This window comes from Cetorhinus maximus, chromosome 5 (genome assembly GCF_964194155.1).
Source record: "Cetorhinus maximus chromosome 5, sCetMax3.hap1.1, whole genome shotgun sequence".
Taxonomy (NCBI): domain Eukaryota; kingdom Metazoa; phylum Chordata; class Chondrichthyes; order Lamniformes; family Cetorhinidae; genus Cetorhinus; species Cetorhinus maximus.
The window spans coordinates 70,249,331-70,270,656 of record NC_135883.1 but is presented as its reverse complement, the minus strand read 5'-3'; the positions used below and the strand labels follow the sequence as shown (position 1 = coordinate 70,270,656).

Below are 21,326 nucleotides of genomic sequence, written 5' to 3'. Positions count from 1 at the left end.
CGTTAACTGTGTCCCTCTCCGCCGATGCTGCCAGACCTGCTGAGTTTTTCCAGGTATTTTTGTTTTTGTTTTGTATTCTCCAAGGCTCCTTCGACAGCATCTTCCAAACCCACAACTATTATCATCTAGAAGGACAAGGACATCCCACGAATGAATTAAAAGAAACACATGCTGCAGCCACAGTGTAGCAGCGATGGGGAGGATGGACATTCAGTTGTTTTGTCCTGGATAACGCACAGCTTCTCAAGTGTTGTTGCAACTGCAATCATCCAGGCAACTGGCAAGTATTCTGTCACACTCTCGACTTCAGCCACATAGATGTTGAGTGTCAGGTGATGAGTCATTCCTCACAGAGTACACAGCCCTTATCTTGCTCTTGTAGCCACAGTGTTAATACAGTTAATCCACTTCAACTTCATTCCATGGTGACCACAAAGATGTTGATGATAGGGGACCCAGTAATGATAGTGCCATTGATGCTGATTATGATGCCATTGAAGCTCTGCAGGCGATGGTTGAATTTTCTCTTTTTTAAGATTGCCGTTATTTGGCATTTATGTGATATAAACATTATCTGCCAAACTGTTAGCTAAGCGCAGATATTACCAAGATCCTAATCCAGGCTAGCATCAGCTGTTTCACTGTCAAATAACTTGACGGAATACCAATAGCTCACTATTACATTCATCTTTCCGTAATCTGGCCGTTGAGGAAGGAAACAGTTAAAGAAGTTCAACTGCTAATTATTAGTTACCAACCGAAGTGCCTATTTGGTTGTATAAAAGGGATAACAGGTGAGACTAGTTCAGTCTGTAGACAGTTTTATGGACTAGAAATAAAACTCTAACTGAAGGAGTGTGTCTTGGTCTTTATTGTCAAACAGCCATTGGAGCTTAACAGTGGTAGCAGAGGAAGGTTGCTGCTTGTAAGTAAATAGATTGGAAACGAAGTTTTCTTCAGACAAAAGACTGTATTTGGAGTTAACTTTAAGAGTACAGTGATTTGGAGTCACTCAAAAATGGCTGAATCAAAATGTAGAGTATTGGGGTATGATTACCCACCGATGTTTTCTGAGCGTCAACCATATGACCAATGGAAGAATGAAGTAACCATATGGGCGAGGGTTATCTCCTTCCCAAAGGAAAAACAGGGAATGGCATTGTCACTTTTGCTACCATATGAAAGCAAAATAAGATGCAAAGTCTTTTTGGAGTTGGGGCCTGAGCATTTGGACACGATTGAAGGTTTGGAAACATTCTTAGATTTTATGGATAAGATCTATCAAAAGGATGACTTATTATGTGCTAACAAAGTGTGGTCAGATTTTGACAAATTTAGAAAGTTGGAGGATGGTTCCAAAGAAGATTACATAATAGAATTCAGTAGACTATATGCAAGATTGCAAAAATTCCATCTGGAAATTCCCCAATCAGTGCTGGCATTTGAGTTACTAGACTGCACCAGAGTATCAAATATGGACAGGCTTCTAGTTTTAACGGGAGTTAAATTTGCGGAAAGGCACACACTGCTAGAACAGATGTCGGAAGCTTTAAAAAAATTTCCTTGGGAAACAGTAGCGTTCATGGTACAAATGGGTCATTCAGCGGTAAGACAGAAAATTGAGCAGGGTGCTTTGAAATTTCCAGCCTTGGGTGATCTTAGAAAAATGAAACCAATTGTGTTTAGTGATGCGTCTTATGCAAATCTGTGTGATGGATTTGAGTCGGGATGATTTATAATATTTCTCATGGGGGAAAAAGATAAATGTTGTCCTTTGGCATGGGAATCTAAAAAGATACAAAGAGTTGTAAAAAGTACATTGGTGCTGGAGACTCTCGGCCTTGTTGAGGCAGTAGATATGGCATTCTTTATATCAAAGATGTTGGCAGAAATTTTGAATGGAAAAAGGTATTCAGGAACGGTACCCATCGAATGCCTTATAGGCAATAAGTCACTTTGGGAAAATGTTCACTATGAATTGCCTCAACAAAAAGAGGTTACGAATTGACATTGCAAGCTTAAAACAGATGCTTAAGAATAAGGAGACCGCCAGGATCAAATGAATTGATAGCAACTACCAATTATCTGACTGCTTCATCAAAAGAGGAGTGAGCTCCAAGAAGTTATTGGAGACTCTCAAAGAGGGCCGCCTTTTTCTTTAAGAAAAGAATAGATTCATGTGGACATATCTATTCATATGTTGGGGAATAAGGCGAATTTATTGAATGAAAAATATATATTGAAGTTTTTTTTGTGATTATATAAATTTAAGGGCTACTTTCTTTTTAAGAAGAGGGGAATCTGTTGGGGAAGGAAACAGTTAAAGGAGTTCAATTGCTAATTATTCAACAACCTAAGCACCCATTTGGTTGTATAACAGGTGAGTCTAGTTCAGTCTGAAGGGAGTTTTATGGACTAGAAATAAAACTCTAATTGAAGGAGTCTGTCTTGGCCTTGATCTTTATTGCCTAACAGCCACTGGAGCTTAACACTGGCAACCTAATTTCATTCCATGTTAACCAACCCATCCAGCTCTAAGCTGAAGTTACCCAGTGTGTTCAGTTTGGAGTTGACCACCAAGGCACAAACTATCATCTCATGAGATAGAAGGCTACCAAGACTCAATTTGGTACCAGTAGGTGGCCTCTTCAGTTGGTTACAAAATTACCCTTTGGTCTTATTATCCTTCTTCATAATTGAAATGATGTTGCCTATTGTGACAAAAGGCTCCTTTCCAGACAAAAGATACAGTAATAAACTGACCACTGATGGCAATAGGCAAGACTACTAGCTTTAAGTGTTCTAAAAATGGCAAGATCAATTCTGACTTTCTAACTTTCATTTGTGCTCTTGCCTTTCCCGAAAAATGTGTGGCTCTACTTGGTCATTCATAATGCTGCTCTATTACACTGAACAAGCAACCAATATTCTAAACAACCAATGTGCAGGCCTCCAATTTCTAATGTCATCTTCATCTATTTCTTTGTTACTTGTAAGGTGTAATATTTGAAGTGAAGGAATGCAAGACTGAGGCTTCCCCACGTTTTGGTTTCAACCATTTGATCTCAAAAGCACTAATTATGGTGTCACAGCAATCAAAACCTACTGGCTATTAAAATAAACTGTTCATCCAAATAAAGTTCCTCCTCTTTAAAGAGTTCTTCTCTATTTCTTTAGTCTAAGCCAGCAACAGTTCTTAGATAATTTTTATGAAGCTTGTATTTGTTTTCCTTGTTGTAGTCTGTTTCAATTGTAATTCTGGCTCTCAACCCTTGTCAGAATTTAATTTCTGTTCTCATAGTATCTCCACGTCTGAGAGACGTGAACCATATTTTTAGAACACAGTCTCTTCTCTATCCAGAGATGGATTAATAACCAGGATAATGGTGGCGTGCATTATACGGTCCAGTGCAGATTATCTGGAAAATTTCACAAATTGTGCAATTTACTTGTTTGTTTTTATTGTTTAAAAACAAATCACCAACAGAACTCTTCCTAATTCTTCTTATGTTCAAAGTGTACATATAATTCTTTTAATCATACCTTGAATTTTAAGAAATGCATAATTAGGATTGTCACTACACTTAGAACTATAGCAACCCAGATTCAAGGTAAATCTCAGGAATTTAGTTAAAATCTAAAGCGGTTACTTGGATATCTTGCCTGAACAGCCAACTAAGCTCTATTTCTATTTCCTTATGTATAAATTAGAATGCGCCCTTTAAATTATTCAGATTGGCTAATTTAACCTATCAGAGTCTTAAGACGATGAGATGTCAAACAAGCTATGATTCTAGACAATGTGCTTACCTTCCCATTAACACTGCAGGGACCGATTGTTACCATATTCATGACACCGATGGATGTATTCTTAGAAAATTATGGGGGTCTATGTCACATGGCAAAGCAGTTTACTGCTATGATCATGACTGATTTTATAATTTTACCTTTAAAACCGGGAGATTACTCACCGTTCCTCAGGTCTACTTGGAGTTTTAGTATTTGTCCAGATTTAAAACTCTTACATTGCTAAAGAGAGAGACATGTTGAAGCCTTTCATCTTGCACTCATCAAGATAAATGCAAGAATGCCAAATTTCAAACAATCAACAGCAATTTAAACAACTGGAGAAAAGGGTGCTGATTGGTTGCTAAGTCAACTCTGATCGGCTGCCGTGTAGCCATGGCTAATGCAACAGAGAACCAAAGGCTCCCCAAGCTCCTGGGTAATTCAAAAAAGATGCAAGGCTTGAACATATCCGTTTCGTTTGCAGAGAATGGGTCCCTGCATATGAATGCAAGTCTCTTTTAGCAAGCATAAATGAGCCAGGTTACAAGCTTGACTGATTATCTTAAGTTGGCTGTTAGTGTAGCTATTAGCGCACTCAGGATTGCTCAGCAAGTGCTGCCCTATTGCAGAATGACATCTAACAGTAGACATTTTGCTTTGGACTTTGCAAGCATGGGCTACTTGAGTACGGTCCGCACTCTGCCTTTAACAACCAACCAAAAAAACATACTATTTGATTCAATCAGCCTCAGCCAATCAAATTCAATCAGCCTCAGCCAATCAAAGTCCGACTTGTCAACTAATCAGCACCCTTTTTCCTATAGTTTATAAACAAAAATAAGGGCAAATTTATGGAAAATACACTTTCTCAAACAAGGATTTTCCAATTTAACTTTTTTTTACAATATTTAATTATAGATCATAAAATTTGAAGTTCTATAAAGAGGAAGTCTAAGTTTATTATTTGATTTATACTCAAAATGCAAAATAAAGTACAATCGCATGTTAGTGAATTAATGTACCATCCCATGGAAGAGTAGAGGGTTGGTTTGTGCCAATAGCTGACTCAAATTAAATTCTAAAATGTTAGGAGGCTCTCGGGAAAAGGAGCAAAATCCAGATTACAGAATAAGCAAATTGTCTGCAGCCCCAAGAGACCAGCAGGAAAGAGAACACTAACACAGGTATTACTGCAGATTGCTTGCCTTCCCATCTAACCAGCCAAGGAATGATGCATGGCATAAAACATCCAGAACGGATGCTGACAGAAGATTATTAAACTTGCAACTGTTAGATAGTTGGCTGTTAGTATACACAATCACTAATCAAGAATGTTTCAGGAATTATATATTACTATGTATATTCATTCAGACTCATACTAAATTAGGTGCATTTGTACCAATTACCTTGATAAGATCCATGGCATTCACTGTTCCAGTAAAAGCATTGCTCGATTCCCTACCAAAACCCAAGAGACAATCACACTTAGTAATATTTACATCTTTAAAAAGGTACTATACTGAAGCTAATTCCATGTTCAGTAGTTGATGATCTCACTTTTTTTCTACTATATTTGAGGTGCTATTAAGGAAAAACAGTTACTTATCACAATACTTTACAGAAGTGCAATTTTGAATGAATCATCTGCCCTAATATCAATTTGCATGAGTCACTCCTAATTAAGTTGCAAAATCATGGATGAGGAACATTTCACTCAGTTCTAAGGGATGATGTTTTATCAGCTATGTCTCACGACTACAACAATTTTCCTGCAGGTTACAATACAGAATATCTGGCAGTGAACCAACCGTATATTTTATTTCAAATTAAATGTCTAAGGAAATCTTATGTTATCCATTGATCTGAGCAGAGTATTCATTTGAGCTTTTTAATCCATCTTAAAAGCTGCTTAAATATCAGGACATTTTTCTAAAGCAATCTCAACAGTACTTGGCACAATGTTATATCATTATGCATTATTTTTTAATATTATTAAAAATGATAAAATATATTTGAATAGTTTCATATATTAGTTTCAAAACTGTTGAAACAATGAAAAACTTAAAACATGAGAGGGTCAGTAACATGAATCAAGCAGTTACAGTTACAGTCTTGGAAATCATTCCTGATATATTAGTTACAATACATACTAAGGTTTAATACTGCAAAGGTTTTATTCAAGTGGACCAGATTTCGTGCCTGAAGCAAATGTCAATGAATTTCATTATATAAGGGATTTAATAATCTGCCACTGCAGATCGAGGAGTCATCCATTAATCAACTGCAGATTTTGTCATATAAATGTAAAAAGGATAATGCAGAAAACAACCAAACTGTTAGATAAATCATTTTGATGCAAACAATGGCATTTATCCAAATTAGATTTAATATCAGGCTTCGAACTCAGCAATACACGCTTTTCGTCTTTCCTCTATTTTGTGTCCTATAAATTACATTAAATAACCTGATAGAAAACACTTCAAACCAGGACAGGGTCCAAAATAAACAGAGAAGTTTCACTCCAGATGTTACACAAACCAAAAGCTCATTAGTTCTCGAACAAAGTGCACCATGGGATATTGGGAAGCGAGTTTGTGCCCACTGTCTCTGAATTATACCCTATGGCATCCGAGGTTAAACAGCAAAAGTTAGGCATTACCTTGCTTGAGAAAGAAACAAACTAAGAATATAAATCAAATTATCCAACTAGTTTTCACATTCTTCTTAGTAGGCGATAACAGAACAAAATTGGATGGAAGAAATGTTTTTCACAACCGACTGTTAAACTTTGAATTCTGATAACATAAAGACCCCAATCTAACGGTCAATATGTTATTTTACTCTGTTCTATCATTTTCTGTATTTTTGTATTTTACTTGAAAAAATGATTGATGGTAAAGTTTTCCTCAATTCGGACCTTGGCCATGATGGAAGTCTTAAAATAAATAGAGAAAATCTTGCTGCATAAACCTCAAGGATTTGAAATAAAAGTGTTAATATAACTATTGTTCTCTGCAGAATCTCAAACTATTCAATTTCAGAATCTCCACTCTGCTCATTTTAAATGGCAGCTTTACCCTTATTAATAGAAAACTACATCAAATTGAGACAGACATACTGTTCTGCAGAATTACATTGATAGTGGATGATCCAGAGTTAAGTTTGGGCATATACTTGAATAACTGGTGAATCATCAATAAAAATAGCAAAAACTGCTCACATCGTGCAAGCAAGAAACCAATGAGGGACCAATTAAGATGTGCAATTCACTGCGATTGTTTTGTGTACTATACATAAAAATGTTTTCCACATTGAAAAAGGCCAGCAGTGTCTCAGAATGAAATACCAACAAGTCAAATCACTAGGAACAAAAAGCACAGCACATCACTGGTGCAAATATAACAGACAATTTATGTAAGACACGCAAAACATCTCCAAAGAACACAAAGCGCATGTTTTATTTACCACATGTTCAGTGTATAAAATACAATGTATAATTTTACAGCTGAGTTAGTGGAATTACTCTGTAAATAATACATACTGAATAATTCACTCACAATCAACAGAAAATAAGTATCATATGCCATGCACCTTCAGATCAAAAACTGCAGCTTCAATAACCCAACACAATGTAAGCAAAATTGTAACTTCTAAAATTTAAACAAGTGGATATATTGCTTCTTTGAGCTAAGGGCTGCAAGGGACCAGGATTGTCAAGGTTTTAAAAACAAAAAGCTAAAAGCTACTGCGGATGCTGGAAATCCAAAACAAAAACAGAATTACCTGGAAAAACTCAGCAGGTCTGGCAGCATCGGTGGAGAAGAAATCAGTTAACGTTTCGAGTCCTCATGACCCTTCGGCAGAACTGAGTATAGTTAGGAGAAAGGTGAAATATAAGCTGGTCTAAGGTGGGGGGGGCGGGGGGAGAGAGAAGTTGAGGGTGGGGTGATTGTGGAGATAAGCAAGCAGTGATAGGAGCAGATAATCAAAAGATGTCACAGACAAAAGGATCAAAGAGGTGTTGAAGGTGGTGATATTATCTAAGAAAAGTGCTAATTAAGAATGGAAGGCAGGACCGTGTCCGGCCCATATCCCGCGCATCCGCCCTCACGCCTTCTCCTCCTTCCCAGAAACATGATAGGGTCCCCCTTGTCCTCACTTATCACCCCACCAGCCTCCGCATTCAAAGGATCATCCTCCGCCATTTCCGCCAACTCCAGCATGATGCCACCACCAAATACATCTTCCCTTCACTCCCCCTGGCGGCATTCCGTAGGGATCGTTCCCTCCGGGACACCCTGGTCCACTCCTCCATCACCCCCTACTCCTCAACCCCCACATATGCCACCTCCCCATGCCCATGCAGAAGATCAACACCTGCCCCTTCACTTCCTCTATCCTCACCGTCCAAGGGCCCAAACACTCCTTTCAAGTGAAGCAGCATTTCACTTGCATTTCCCCTAACTTAGTCTACTGCATTTGTTGGTCCCAATGCGGTCTCCTCTACATTGGAGAGACCAAACGCAAACTGGGCGACCACTTTGCAGAACACCTGCGGTCTGTCCGCAAGAAAGACCCAAACCTCCCTGTCGCTTGCCATTTTAACACTCCACCCTGTTCTCTTGCCCACATGTCTGTCCTTGGCTTGCTGCATTGTTCCAGTGAAGCCCAACGCAAACTGGAGGAACAGCACCTCATCTTCCGACTAGGCACTTTACAGCCTTCTGGGCTGAATATTGAATTCAACAACTTTAGATCTTAAACTCCCCCTCCCCCCATCCCCACCCCGTTTCTCCCCCCTCCCTTTTTTTTCAATAATTCATATAGATTCTTCTTTCCCCACCTATTTCCATTATTTTTAAATCTAAAACTAAAACTTTGTTAGTCTTTCCACCCCACCCCCACTAGAGCTGTACCTTGAGTATCCTGCCTTCCATTCTTAATTAGCACTTTTCTTAGATAATATTACCACCTTCAACACCTCTTTGATCCTTTTGTCTGTGACATCTTTTGATTATCTGCTCCTATCACTGCTTGCTTATCTCCACAATCACCCCACCCTCAACTTCTCTCTCCCCCCGCCCCCCCACCTTAGACCAGTTTATATTTCACCTTTCTCCTAACTATACTCAGTTCTGCCGAAGGGTCATGAGGACTCGAAACGTTAACTGATTTCTTCTCCACCGATGCTGCCAGACCTGCTGAGTTTTTCCAGGTAATTCTGTTTTTGTCAAGGTTTTGGTTTGTTTTTACAAACATACAAATTAGGAGCAGGAGTAGGTCACTCGGCCCCTCGAGCCTGCTTTGTCATTCAATAAGATCATGGCTAATCTGAATGGAACCCCAGTCCCACATTCCTGCCTACCCTTGATAGCCTTTCACCCCTTTGGTAATTAAGAATCTATCTACCTCTACCTTAAAAATATTCAAAGGCTCTGCTTCTACCACCTTTTAAGGAAGAGAGTTCCAAAGGCTCTCAACACTCAGAAAAAATTTCTCCTCAACTCTGTCTTAGATGAGCGACCCCTTATTTTTAAACAGTGGCTAGTTCTAAATTCTCCCACAAGAGGAAACATCCTCTCCACATTCACCCTGTCAAGACCCCTCAGGATCTTATATGTTTCAATCAAGTCACCTCTTACTCTTCTAATACAAGCCTAACCTGTCCAGCCTTTCCTCATAAGACAACCCGCCCATTCCTGGTATTAGTGTAGTAAACCTTCTCTGAACTGCTTCTAACACATTTATATCTTTCTTTAAATAAGGAGACCAGTACTGTATACAATACCCCTGATGTGGTCTCACCAATGCCCTGTACAACTGAAGCATAAGCTTTTGGAATCAATTCCCCTCACAATAAATGATAATATTCTATTAGCTTTCCTATTCACCTGCTGTACCTGCCTACTAACCTTTTGTGATTCATGCACTAGGACACCAAGATCCCTCTGAATCTCAGAGCTCTGCAATCTCTCACTATTTAGATAAGCTTTTTTATTCTTCCTGCCAAAACGAACGATTTCACGTTTGCCCACATTATACTCCATTTGCCAGATCTTTGCCTGCTCACTTAACCTATCTATGTCACTTTGTAGCCTCCTTACATCCTCTTCACACTTTCCTACCTACCTTTGTGTCGTCAGCAAATTTAGCAACCATTCCTTCGGTCCCTTCATCCAAGTAATTTATATAACTTAAATTGTAAAAAGTTGAGGCCCCAGTACTGATCCCTGTGGCACACCACTCATCACATTCTGCCAACCAGAAAAAGATCCATTTATGCCAACTCTCTGCTTCCTGCTAGCCAGCCAATCTTCTATCCGTGCCAATATGTTACGCCCTACACCATGAGCTTTTATTTTCTGCAATAACCTTTGATGTTTCACCTTTCAAATGCCTTCTGAAAATCAAAATACAGTACATCCATCGGTTCCCCTTTATCCACAGCACGTGACTCCTTCAAAAGACTCCAATAAATTAGTTGAACATGATTTCCCTTTTACAAAACCATGTCGGCTCTTCCTGATTGCCTTGAATTTTTCTAAATGCCCTGCTATAACATCTTTAATAATAGCTAACATTTTCCCTATGACAGGTGTTAGGCTAACTGGCCTGTTGTTTCCTGCTTTCTGTCTCCCTCCCTTTTTGAGTGAAGGAGTTACATTTGCTACTTTCTACTCTAATGGAACCTTCCCCAAATCTAGGGAACTTCGGAAAATTAAAACCACACATCAACTATCTCACTAGCTGCTTCTTTCAAGACCTTAGGGCGAAGTCCATCCAGACCTGGGGGTTTGTCAGCCCGCAGCCCCAACAATTTTCTTAATACCACTGCCTCCTCCCACCCAGAGCTCCTCCCTCCCTTCCATTTGTTGATTACACCTATTTCTGGGATGTTGCTTGTGTCTTCTATAGTGAAGAACAAAGCAAAATACCTATTTAATTCATCCGCCATCTCCCTACTTTCCATTAGGATGCATCCAGATGCACTTTCTATAGGACCAACGCTCACTTTAACCTTTTCCTTATTTAAATACCTACAGAAACTCTTACTATCCATTTTTATATTACTAGCTAGCTTTCTCTCATACTGTAATTTTTCCCTCCTTGTTAATCTTTTTGTCATCCTTTGCTGTTTTTTATATTCTTTCCAATCTTCTGGCCTGCCATCCATCTTTGCATAATTATATGCTTTTTAAGTTTGATACTGTCTTTAACTTTTTTTTGTTTACCACAGGTGGTGGGCCCTCCCCTTGGAACTTTTCTTTCCCATTGGAATGTATCTATTGTGTATTCTGAAATATCCCTTTAAATATCTGCCACTGTACCTCTATTGACCTATCCCTTAACCTCATTTGCCAGTTCATTTTAGCAACCTCCGCTTTCATGCCCTCATAATTCCTCCTATTTATGTTTAAAATACTAGTTTTGGACGCACTTGTTTCTCCCTCAAAACGAATGTAAAATTCAATCATATTGTGATCACTGCTACCTAGGGGTGCCTTCACTGTGAGGTTGTCAATTATCTCAGGTCTAGTATAGCCTGCTCTCTGGTTGGCTCCAGAATGTGCTGTTCTAAGAAACTATCCCAAAAACTTTCTATGAGCTCCTCGTCTACGTTATCTTTGCTCATCAAATTTTTCCAGTCTACATGTAGATTAAAATCCCCCATGATTATTGCTGTACCTTTATAGCAAGGTCCCATTATCTCTTCTTTCATACTCTGTCCTACTGTGCAGTTACAATTAGGGGGCCTGTACACCATTCCCACAAGTGACTTCTTGCCTTTATCATTCCTCATTTCAACCTAAACGTTTCTACATCCTGGTTTCCTGAACTTAGGTCATCCCTCTCTAATGTGCTAATACCATCATTAATTAACGGAGCCACCCCTTCACCTTTTCCTAACTTCCTGTCCTTCCCAAATGTCACATACCCTTCAATATTCAGGTACAATCTATGTCACCCTGTAGCCATGTCTCTGTAATGGCTATCAGGTTGTACTTATTTATTTCTACTTGAGCTATCGTTCATCTGTTTTGTTTCAAATGCTACATGCATTTAGATAGAGCCTTTAGTTTTGTCGGTTTATTATTTTTGTAGCAACCAGCCTTATCTGATTTACTCTTAGAATTGTACTCTCTGTCCCTTCCTGTCTATTTATCAATTCCCATTTTAGAACCTTTCTCTCTTGCCCTGTCTCTACTCTTCAGTTTACCACATCTTCCCAAATTTTATCTCTTGCCCCCACTATTCAGTATTCACTATTAAACTCTCTCTACTTCCCTAGTTATGCAGCTCGCCAGGACACCAGCCCTAGTATGGTTCAGCTGTAGACTGTCCCAACGGTACAGATCCTACTTTCCCCAATACTGTTGCCAGTGCCCCACGAACCAGAACCCACTTCTCCCACACCATGCATTAATTTCTCTAATTTTATTTGTCCAATGCCAATTTGCACATGGCTCAGGTAATAATCCAGAAATTATTACCTTTAAGGTTCTGCTTCTTAATTTGGTGCCTAGCTCGTCATACTGACTATGTAGAGCCTCCTTCCTCATCCTGTCTATGTCACTGGTACCTAGTGGACCAGGACCACTGGATCCTCGCCCTCCCAATGCAAGTTCCTCTCAAGCCCTGAGCAGATGTCCCGAACCATGGCACCGGGCAGGCAACAAAGCCATCTGGATTCTCACTCTTTACTACAGAGAACAGTGTCAATCCCCCTTACTATACTATCCCCTACTACCACTACGTTCCTTTTTGCTCCCCCCTGCCCGGCTTCCTGTACCATAGTGCCATGGTCAGTTTGCTCATCCATCCTGCAGCCCCCACTCTCATCCAAAACAAGCTGAGAGAACCTCAAACCTATCAGACAATTGCAGAGTCTCACACTCCTGCCCTTTGGGTCCCCTTACCTGCCTCACTTGCAATCTCACTCACACCCTCCTGTCCCTGGTCACTGACCAAATCAGAAGACCCTATCCTAAGTGGTGTGACTGCCTCCTGTCATAAAGCATCCAGGTAACTTTCCCCCTCCCTGATGTGTCGCAGAGTCTGCAGCTCACCCTCCAGCTCAATGGCTCTGAACCGAAGTTCCTTAAGCCGCAAACACTTACTGCAGACGTGTTTGCCCTGGATCACAATGTTATCCAGGAGCACCCACATGCTGCAGCCCTGACACCTCACCTATCCTGCCATCCTTAATGTGCTTTAAATAATTACTTATTTATATTAATCACTTATTTATGTTGCTTTCTTATATATTTTATTAACTTTACCACCAAATTGTGCACTAATTTAGGGATACAATAGAACTTAACCACTTACCGGATACTCACCAAACAGCTAGCTCCTTTCCCTGTAGTACAGCAAGAACCAATTTCTATGGGGTGAGAAAGATAGAAAGTGGAAACGAACAGCTCCTTACCCCCCGCTTCCCTGAACTCCCCTCTCACCAAACTCCAAGTCTTCACTCACTTAGCTCAGCCACACTCCATTTGCCCTGTTTTAATTGTCCCTTTTATTTTTATTGTCCCATCTATTTTTATAGATTGTTTTGCATCAGAGACCCTTGTCCCATCAAAAGGGTAGACAGTCTATCTCTCAGATGTTTCATAATTATCACTCTGTGATTGCAAAGAGGAACAAAGCCATACATATCCATTGCTGTCCAAAAATTTCTGATGTCTCACTATTCCACAGATCAGCACACAACTGAATATCAAACCTTGAAACTCTACTGCACACAATCTTATAGTGAAGGAAAATCTGCTTTCACTACTTGCACTAACTGTTGTTTCATGGACTTGCAGGTAAATAATAAAGTGGAAAATTCCTACCTTACTTCGGTCAGTCAGGAAGGCCAACTATTGGAACAAACAGCACTTCAATTCATATTTAACGTGGACATTGCTAATCTTTCTTTTCCAAAGTAAGGCTGTATATAGATCCCTTCTACAATATTTCCATATATTTCAGAGTTTTGTTGATCGTTTTCAATACTGGTTTTGTTATTTATTTTATGGTCATTATTTTTAGCACTCCACTCCAAGCTTAAACAAGGGTATTTCAATACTCAAAACAAAATAACATTAATCTCACAGGTTGAAAATTAACTTTTACAAGTGTGGTGTCTAATTCCTTCAGGTTTTAATTATTGTTGGAGATTTTCAAAAAATTAAAAATTAAAATAATTTTAATATTTTCTTTGCTATCTTACTTATCTCTCTTAATCCAGTCTTGCTTTCCTTTTTATTTCACTTTCTGAACATTATTTTACATTGAATTAAATATTCTAATTTACATTTCCCAGTTTAGACGCTACATGTCTCAGTGAGGATTCTTCAATCTGATCGGTTAAGGAGAAACAGTCACCTGTTCACACGGGTCACAGAGCCCCAATAGAAGGCACGGCTCTGTTTCAGGCACCCAATGACCGTAGCTTGCCATTCAAAAAAAAAGCCTACAAGATGTTATTGGAGAGCTGGAGGGTAACATGCAGTGAACGCCATTCACTTGTCACTTACTGCAAAATCTGGGCCATTGTTTAACATCTGGATTATCACAGATTTGCTGAGCTAGACTGCAGAGATGAAGTGGTAGATTGGTGAGCAATGTTCAAATTGCAGTGTAGGTAAGGATGCAGAATATCATGTAACTAGACAAAACTTTCACATAGGTTTGAGTAGTCTATTGATAATTCTTCATTCTAGAAAGGGAATTTTGTTCAGTTTCTAATTTTGTATGGTAACCAGTGGCTGTGAAGGATAACGTGTGAACTGAGAGCCTAGTTTGCTCCTGTTAATCACTAGTTTATTCCATAGTGACTGTGATCATTGATAGCTTCAACATTATCAAAAAATCCATCTAAGATTATCGAAGTTACTTGGACAAATAAAATAAACTGAAGCAGTAACAAACACTTACAGTCCTGAGACACAGCTTTACACATCCAGGCCACAGGTCAGAGAAAGAGTATAACAGTTATTGTTGGCAATAAAATAGTTAGTGCTAAAGTAATTCTGAACAGCCACTTATATATAATAACGACACAAAAATTTGCATACAGCCTACTGCATAATGTTCTGCAGATTTCTGTTAGCTAGAGGTATGCACATGTCTATTAGGTTCATTAAACTAAAACGTATAACAATAAGAATTCTAAATGCATCAGCAAAACCAAGCTACTTTTAAAAATGAACTATATTTTATGGCTCTTTATTTAATGATTACATTATTTTTGCTTTTAAGATAAAAACTCAAGGCAAGAGTTTTTATATTCACTCCCAAACATTTTTGCTAATGTACCATGAATGTCACTCTGCAGTATTAGTAATTCCAGCCAAAACAATAAAAATATTAATTTTAGCTCACATCAATAAAGTTTTGGATCATTATTCAATTATATAGCATGAAGGCAAGACACATCAGACACTCATTATTTACAGAGAATAAACCACACCAAGCATTGCTGACATAACACCAGCATCACATAGTAATTTATTCTTAGTCACTAGCTTCCAATAGGTTTCTTAATAATTGAAATAGAAACAAGCTGAGTGAAACAGCTAGTTAGATAGAGGAGATATAGAGAGAGGAAACAGCTTTGAAAGGAATATCAACAGGTAATAATCCAACAAGCTTATCTTTACTGTGTTTTCTAACTCTAACAGCTCTAACAACACTCATGGAGCTTGACACCATCCGGATAAAGCAGCCTGCTTGATTGGCACCCCTTCAGCCACCTTCAACATTCACTCGCTCCACCACTCACGCACAGTAGCAGCAGTCTGTACCATCTACAAGATGGACTACAGGAATTCATCAATATTCCTTCGGCAGCGCCTTCCAAGCCCGCGGCCACTCCCACCTAGAAGGACAAGGGCAGCAGATGTATGGGAACACCACCACCTGCAAGTTCCCCTGCAAGCCACACATCATCCTGACTTGGGACTATATCGCCATTCCTTCATTGTCACTGAGTCAGGATCCTGGAACTACCTTCTTGTCAGGAAGATATAATAATTCTCATAATATTATTGGAATTTATTGTAAAATAGAGTAATATTAGAATGTGTCTCTGTGTGTGTGTGTGTGTGTGTGTGTGTCAGGCTTAATTGAATTAGTCTGAGTGCTTTGATATGAAAAGAGAAGTTAGGTTTGAAATGTTAATTAGGTAAACATGGGGAAGTTTAGAAACATAGGTGTCAAGGGAACATTTGCATTTTTAAATAAACCAGACCGGATTGCTTTCAAAAGAGTGAATGAAACGTGTCACCGAGCCAGGTGAAGTTTAAAAGAGTGGGTTTATTTTTCCTAAAGATTACTGGTAAAACTTAGTGCTATGAGAGGGTTTTATTATCAGGAAGATAAAATCTAAAGACACGGTGAAACAATGGGTATTTGCATTCAAAGAAGGAAGTATGTATAAAGGAGAGAAGGCTGTTTGTTAGGGAAGGCATTTTTAAGATCTTACAAGAATGTAAAAGGCTTTCAGCATCTATGCCTCAAGGTGCTGTCCTCAAAGAACTGAAGTTAAGAAAACTCACTTGGAATTCGGCTTGTTCAGGATATCATGTTTCTTTGCCTGGGTCTTTTAAAATCTGTGTGTCTTACTGTTGCCTTAAAGAAAGTGTAACTGGGAGTTAGATTGATTGGGGGATTTAGAAGTTAGCACAGTAATAATTTGTAGATCTTTGTATTTAAAATAATTTCGCTTATTAATAAATGTTAATCTAGTTTTATGAAAACCTACAAGACTTGGTGGTCTTATTACTTCTGAATTCAAGGCACACATCTCAAAATTTACACAAATTGAAGAATAGTTGTAACAGCTGTTTCAAGTTTCCTTCTGGGATTTGAAGAGCTCAGCATTTACCATCGGCTGTGTCAAAACGCTTCCTAACAGCATTATGGGTGTACCTGCACCACATGAAGTGCAGCGGTTCAAGGCGGCGGCTCACCACCACCTTCTCAAGCGCAATTAGGGGTTGGCAATAAGTGTGGCCTAACCAGCGATGCCCATATCCCAAGAAAGAATTTTTTAAAAAACATAGGGAGATACGAGCGCTGATGACCAAAAGCTTGGTCAAAGAGTTAGATTTTAAGCGGCATAATAAAGGACGAAAGAAACTTGAGAGGTGGAGAAGTTTAGGGAGGGAATTCCAGAGTTTAAGACTTTGGTGGTTTAAAGTTGCCAATGGTAGAGCAATTAAAATCACAGATGCTCAAGAGGCCACAATTAGAGAAGCAACAGGTATCTTAGAGGGCTATGGGATTAGAGGACATTACAGAGTTAGTGAGGGGCAAGGCCATGGACAGTGTTGAAAACAAGAATGGGAATTTAAAAACTGAAGCATTGTTTAACTGGAAACCAATGTAGATTTGCACGCACAAGGATGATGGGTCAATGGGACTTGGAATGAGGGCACGTGCAAAATTTTGGATTATCTAAATTTTAAGGAGCATGGAAGATGGGAGGCCAGCCAGAAGTGCACCGGAATAGTCAAGGCTGGAAATAACAAAAGCATGATTTGGGTTTTGCCAGCAGATGAGTGAAGCAGGTCCAGAGTTAGGCAATGTTACGGAAGTGAAAATAGGCGGCCTTAGTGATGACCTGGATATGTGGTCAGAAACTCATGTGTTAAATATGACACCAAAGATAATTAGCCACAACTTTGTAAGTTTGGGTCACATGCTTGGCAATTTCTTAAATTTGCCTGTTTTTGTTTGGAATGGGGAAAAGGGGTGGGGATGTTGTTCTCAATTCTATAATAAGCTATTAGGCGGAGAACCAGTGATGGATGATGTCTCATAAGAAAACACAGACATGATGCAAACCATCAAATTAAAGTGCATCTCCTGCTGCTTGATTATGGAGTGCTACAATTCTACATACTTGACCATCTAAGCCTTATACAGGGTCACATGAGAATGGAAAGGGGGTTGAAAGAGAAAAGCCCAGAATAATCTTTGTATTATTTCAATAGGATGAACACCATTTCCACACAACCAAATTCAAATTTGTAAAATAATCTTATTTGGAGCAGTTTCTTTAAATCTCCTCTATAAACTGCATTTGAAAATCAGCAGTAGTGAAATGTTGTTCTGCCACCTGATTTACTTGAAATGTTTTTTCAGAAAACCGTTTAAGTAGACAAGAGGGACATGTATATTTATTTTGTGCACCACTCCTTACTTTTCAAATCAGATCGAGTCCTGACTAGTGGAATGTTATTTCTTTAAGGTGTTTGTCACTAATTTGATGACACACCATTTTCACAAAAATAAGATTACATCAGGAGAAAGTTGATTTAATGAATGGAAATTTTATATCCATTGACAGTACCTTTTCAAGCAGTTAAAAGAGATTATAGCATTTAAGCACTCTTGTAGTGCTGGCCCATAGGTATGCCTTAAGTAAATAGCTGCATAATCTGTGTTTTTTTTAAACTATGTAAAATGACATATTGTTTACAGTCCTTTGTGAAACAATATCTTCATTAATAGAGTAAAGCAGTTGACCCCATGCTACCCAGCCAATGGGCTCTCGTTTAAACACCATCACCTGTATGACATATTTTCAGACACATCACATTTTTTTCTCCTCATACTTCCCGAGAATGGCAGAGGAGGAGACGCTCAATGGATACTCACTGTATAAAGGCCAAATGCATATACCCTGATGATACAGAATGGAAATACTAAGAGATCTCCTTTGCTGACACCAACTGAGGAGAAAATATTTTCAAGCAAACCATAGATGAATTAAGAAAGCCTACCAGGATAAGATCCAAAAGAATCCAACTATATTTTACTTTCTATAAAATTTAAGATTTCACAATGATCTATATTCAGGGATGGGGTTGGGGTGAAGCCCAGCAGGCAAACATTCTTGGGCCTTGGGCAGGAAGGGGAGCGCCTCCTTCAAAAGGCCCCTTTCCACATGGGGTGGATGGGGGTGCCACCCAAAAGTCTGCCCTCTGCAGGTGTTCCCTCCCCCCCCTCCAGCACTCCATCAAGGCCTTCACCACCCCCCCTTCACAACATTATATCCCCTCCTCCAGTCCAAAAAAATTCCATTAACCACTACTCTTTGTTTCCTGTTCCTCAACCAATTTCATATCCATGTTGTTACTGTCCTTTTTATTCCATGAGCTCGAACGTTGCTCACAAGTCTGTTGTGTGACACTTTATCAAATGCCTTTTGGAAGTTCACGTACTATCAACAGCGTTACCCTCATCAACCATCTCTGTTCTCTCATTAAAAAACTCAGGCAAGTTAGTTAAACATGATTTGCCCTTAACAAGTCTGTGTTGGCTTGTCTAAGTGACTATTAATTCTATTCAGAATCTTCATTTCTAAAAGCTTCCCCACCTCCAAGTTAAACTGACTGGCCTGTGGTGGCTGAGCTTATCTTAACAACCTTTTTTGAACAGGATGTAATATTTACAATTCTCTAGTCCTCTGGCACCACCCCTGTATCCAAGGAAGATTGAAAAATTGTGGGCAGTGCATCTGCAATTTCCACACTCACTTCCTTCAGTATCTTTGGATGCATCTCATCTAGTCCTGGCACCTTTTCAAATTTAAGAACAGCCAGCCTATCCAATACCTCCTCATCAAATTTAAACCCTTAAGTGCCCGAACCATCTCCTCTTTCACCATGATCTGCCTCCATGCGTAAATCCTCCTTTTGGTGCCTAATCAAACCCACTCTTCCTTTTACCACCTTTTTATTATTCATATACCTATCAAAGATTTTTGGACTCCCTTTTATGTTCGCAGCCAGTCTCTTCTCATACTCAGGACATCCCAAAGCAGAGTACTTTTTGAAATGTAATCTTTATCAGTGTTGTAATATAGCAAAACACAGCAACCAATGTGCACATAACATTCCACAAGGAGATCTGCCCTGCTCTTCCACAAAAGAATGACATAGGATTTTTTTTTTGCCCTCATCTGAAAGAGGTGAAGCCTTGATTTATCATCTCATCTGACAGATAGTATCTCCAATAGTGCAGCACTCACTACTGTACAGGTTGTCTGCCTAGATTATGAGCTCAAATTTATGGATTGGGATGAAACCCATTCTGGCTCAGAGGGGAGAGAGCTATCATCCCATCCCACCAGTCTCTCTGACTCTTGCCATCTCTCAGTACCAATGTAGATCTCTCCCACCGTCCTACGTGCCAAAATGCATCACTCTCACATCTTCCCAAAACCAACGTGCTTGGTGCCGATCACCCCCCGTGCCCAGGGGCAACCTTCCTGTGCCCGTCACCCTCCCCATGCCATTCTCTCTCACTCTGCATCCTTTGCCAGGCCACCTTCTCTCCAGAGTCTGGGTCCCTCAGCCAATGCCCACATTCTGACCTGCCAGGCCAGCTCATTACCCTTCCTCGGCCGGTGCCAGGCTCGCTGCCCTCGGCCAGTGCCAGGCTCACCCCCCTCAGCAGGTGCCAGGCTCACCCCCTCAGCCGGTGCCAGGCTCACCCCCCTCGGCCGGTGCCAGGCTCACCCCCCTCGGCCGGTGCCAGGCTCACCCCCCTCGGCCGGTGCCAGGCTCACCCCCCTCGGCCGGTGCCAGGCTCACCCCCCTCGGCCGGTGCCAGGCTCACCCCCTCGGCCGGTGCCAGGCTCACCCCCTCGGCCGGTGCCAGGCTCACCCCCTCGGCCGGTGCCAGGCTCACCCCCTCGGCCGGTGCCAGGCTCACCCCCTCGGCCGGTGCCAGGCTCGCCTCCCTCCAGCTCACCTGCTCTTGCTGCTCCGACTGCCGGTACCTCTCCCACGCGTGGCTGAGGCTGAAGTTCAGGTTAGCGCTCGGGGACTTGGGCATGGCTGGCACTGGCACTGACACTGTCCCTCCCTGCGGCAAAGTTTGGAGTGTGTTGACGTTCGGTGCACTGGACAGCCCGCTATACCAGTCGAGGTCACAGCTTGTTGTCCCAGGAATGGTGGCAGCTCCTCAGTGCATTCCCTGGGGCTGGGCTCCGCCGGTGGCAGCGGCTGCCTCCACGTCACTCAGTCCCACAGCCGGGCCGGGCTCGCGAACCAGCCGTTAACCGCTCCCGCGCTCGTGGCCTCTCCTCAGCTCCAGCTCGCGCTCTGTTCCGCCTTGACGCAATCACGCATGTCGCGTCGCTGGAGGAGGGAACGGGCGCGCGCCCGCTTCCGACTGTCAACCCTCAGCCGCGCGAACCATTGGAACCCTGCGGCTGTCAATCAAATTTGGCCGGTCGGCTGGATTCTCGCCTGCAAAGCGGGCGCTGAACTTGGGGAAGGGCAGTTTTTGCATTGCTTCAAACTAACTCTTATCATAGATCAGTTCTCTCCAGATACCCGTTCCAATTTTCTCAAGTGCCACAAAAGTTGCATTACAAAATAATGCATTTCATAAATGTTAACATAAAATAAAATAGGTTTCAAATGTATCTTAAACACTTCACTGTGGGTTGTGCTAGCTTTGTGAATTAATTTGTTGCTGGGGTTTCATGTCAACACCTTCCAACGGTCTGCAGCAATTACATAACA

The 21,326-nt window shown here is 40.6% G+C and overlaps 1 protein-coding gene across 4 annotated transcripts in view; it reads right to left on the bottom strand.

The window, feature by feature from the left end:
- The window catches only part of lyst (lysosomal trafficking regulator), a 491,836-nt gene extending 470,952 nt beyond the window's left edge, over positions 1-20,884 (bottom strand). For all 4 annotated transcript variants that reach the window (XR_013576613.1, XM_078541985.1, XM_078541986.1 and 1 more), the window contains exon 1: positions 20,548-20,884. Coding sequence is in view for 3 of the 4 variants with exons in the window: in XM_078541985.1 (XP_078398111.1) it covers positions 20,548-20,631 (84 nt within the window). In the remaining variant the exon portion in view is untranslated. The remainder of the gene's footprint in view (positions 1-20,547) is intronic.
- Positions 20,885-21,326: the final 442 nt, after the last annotated feature.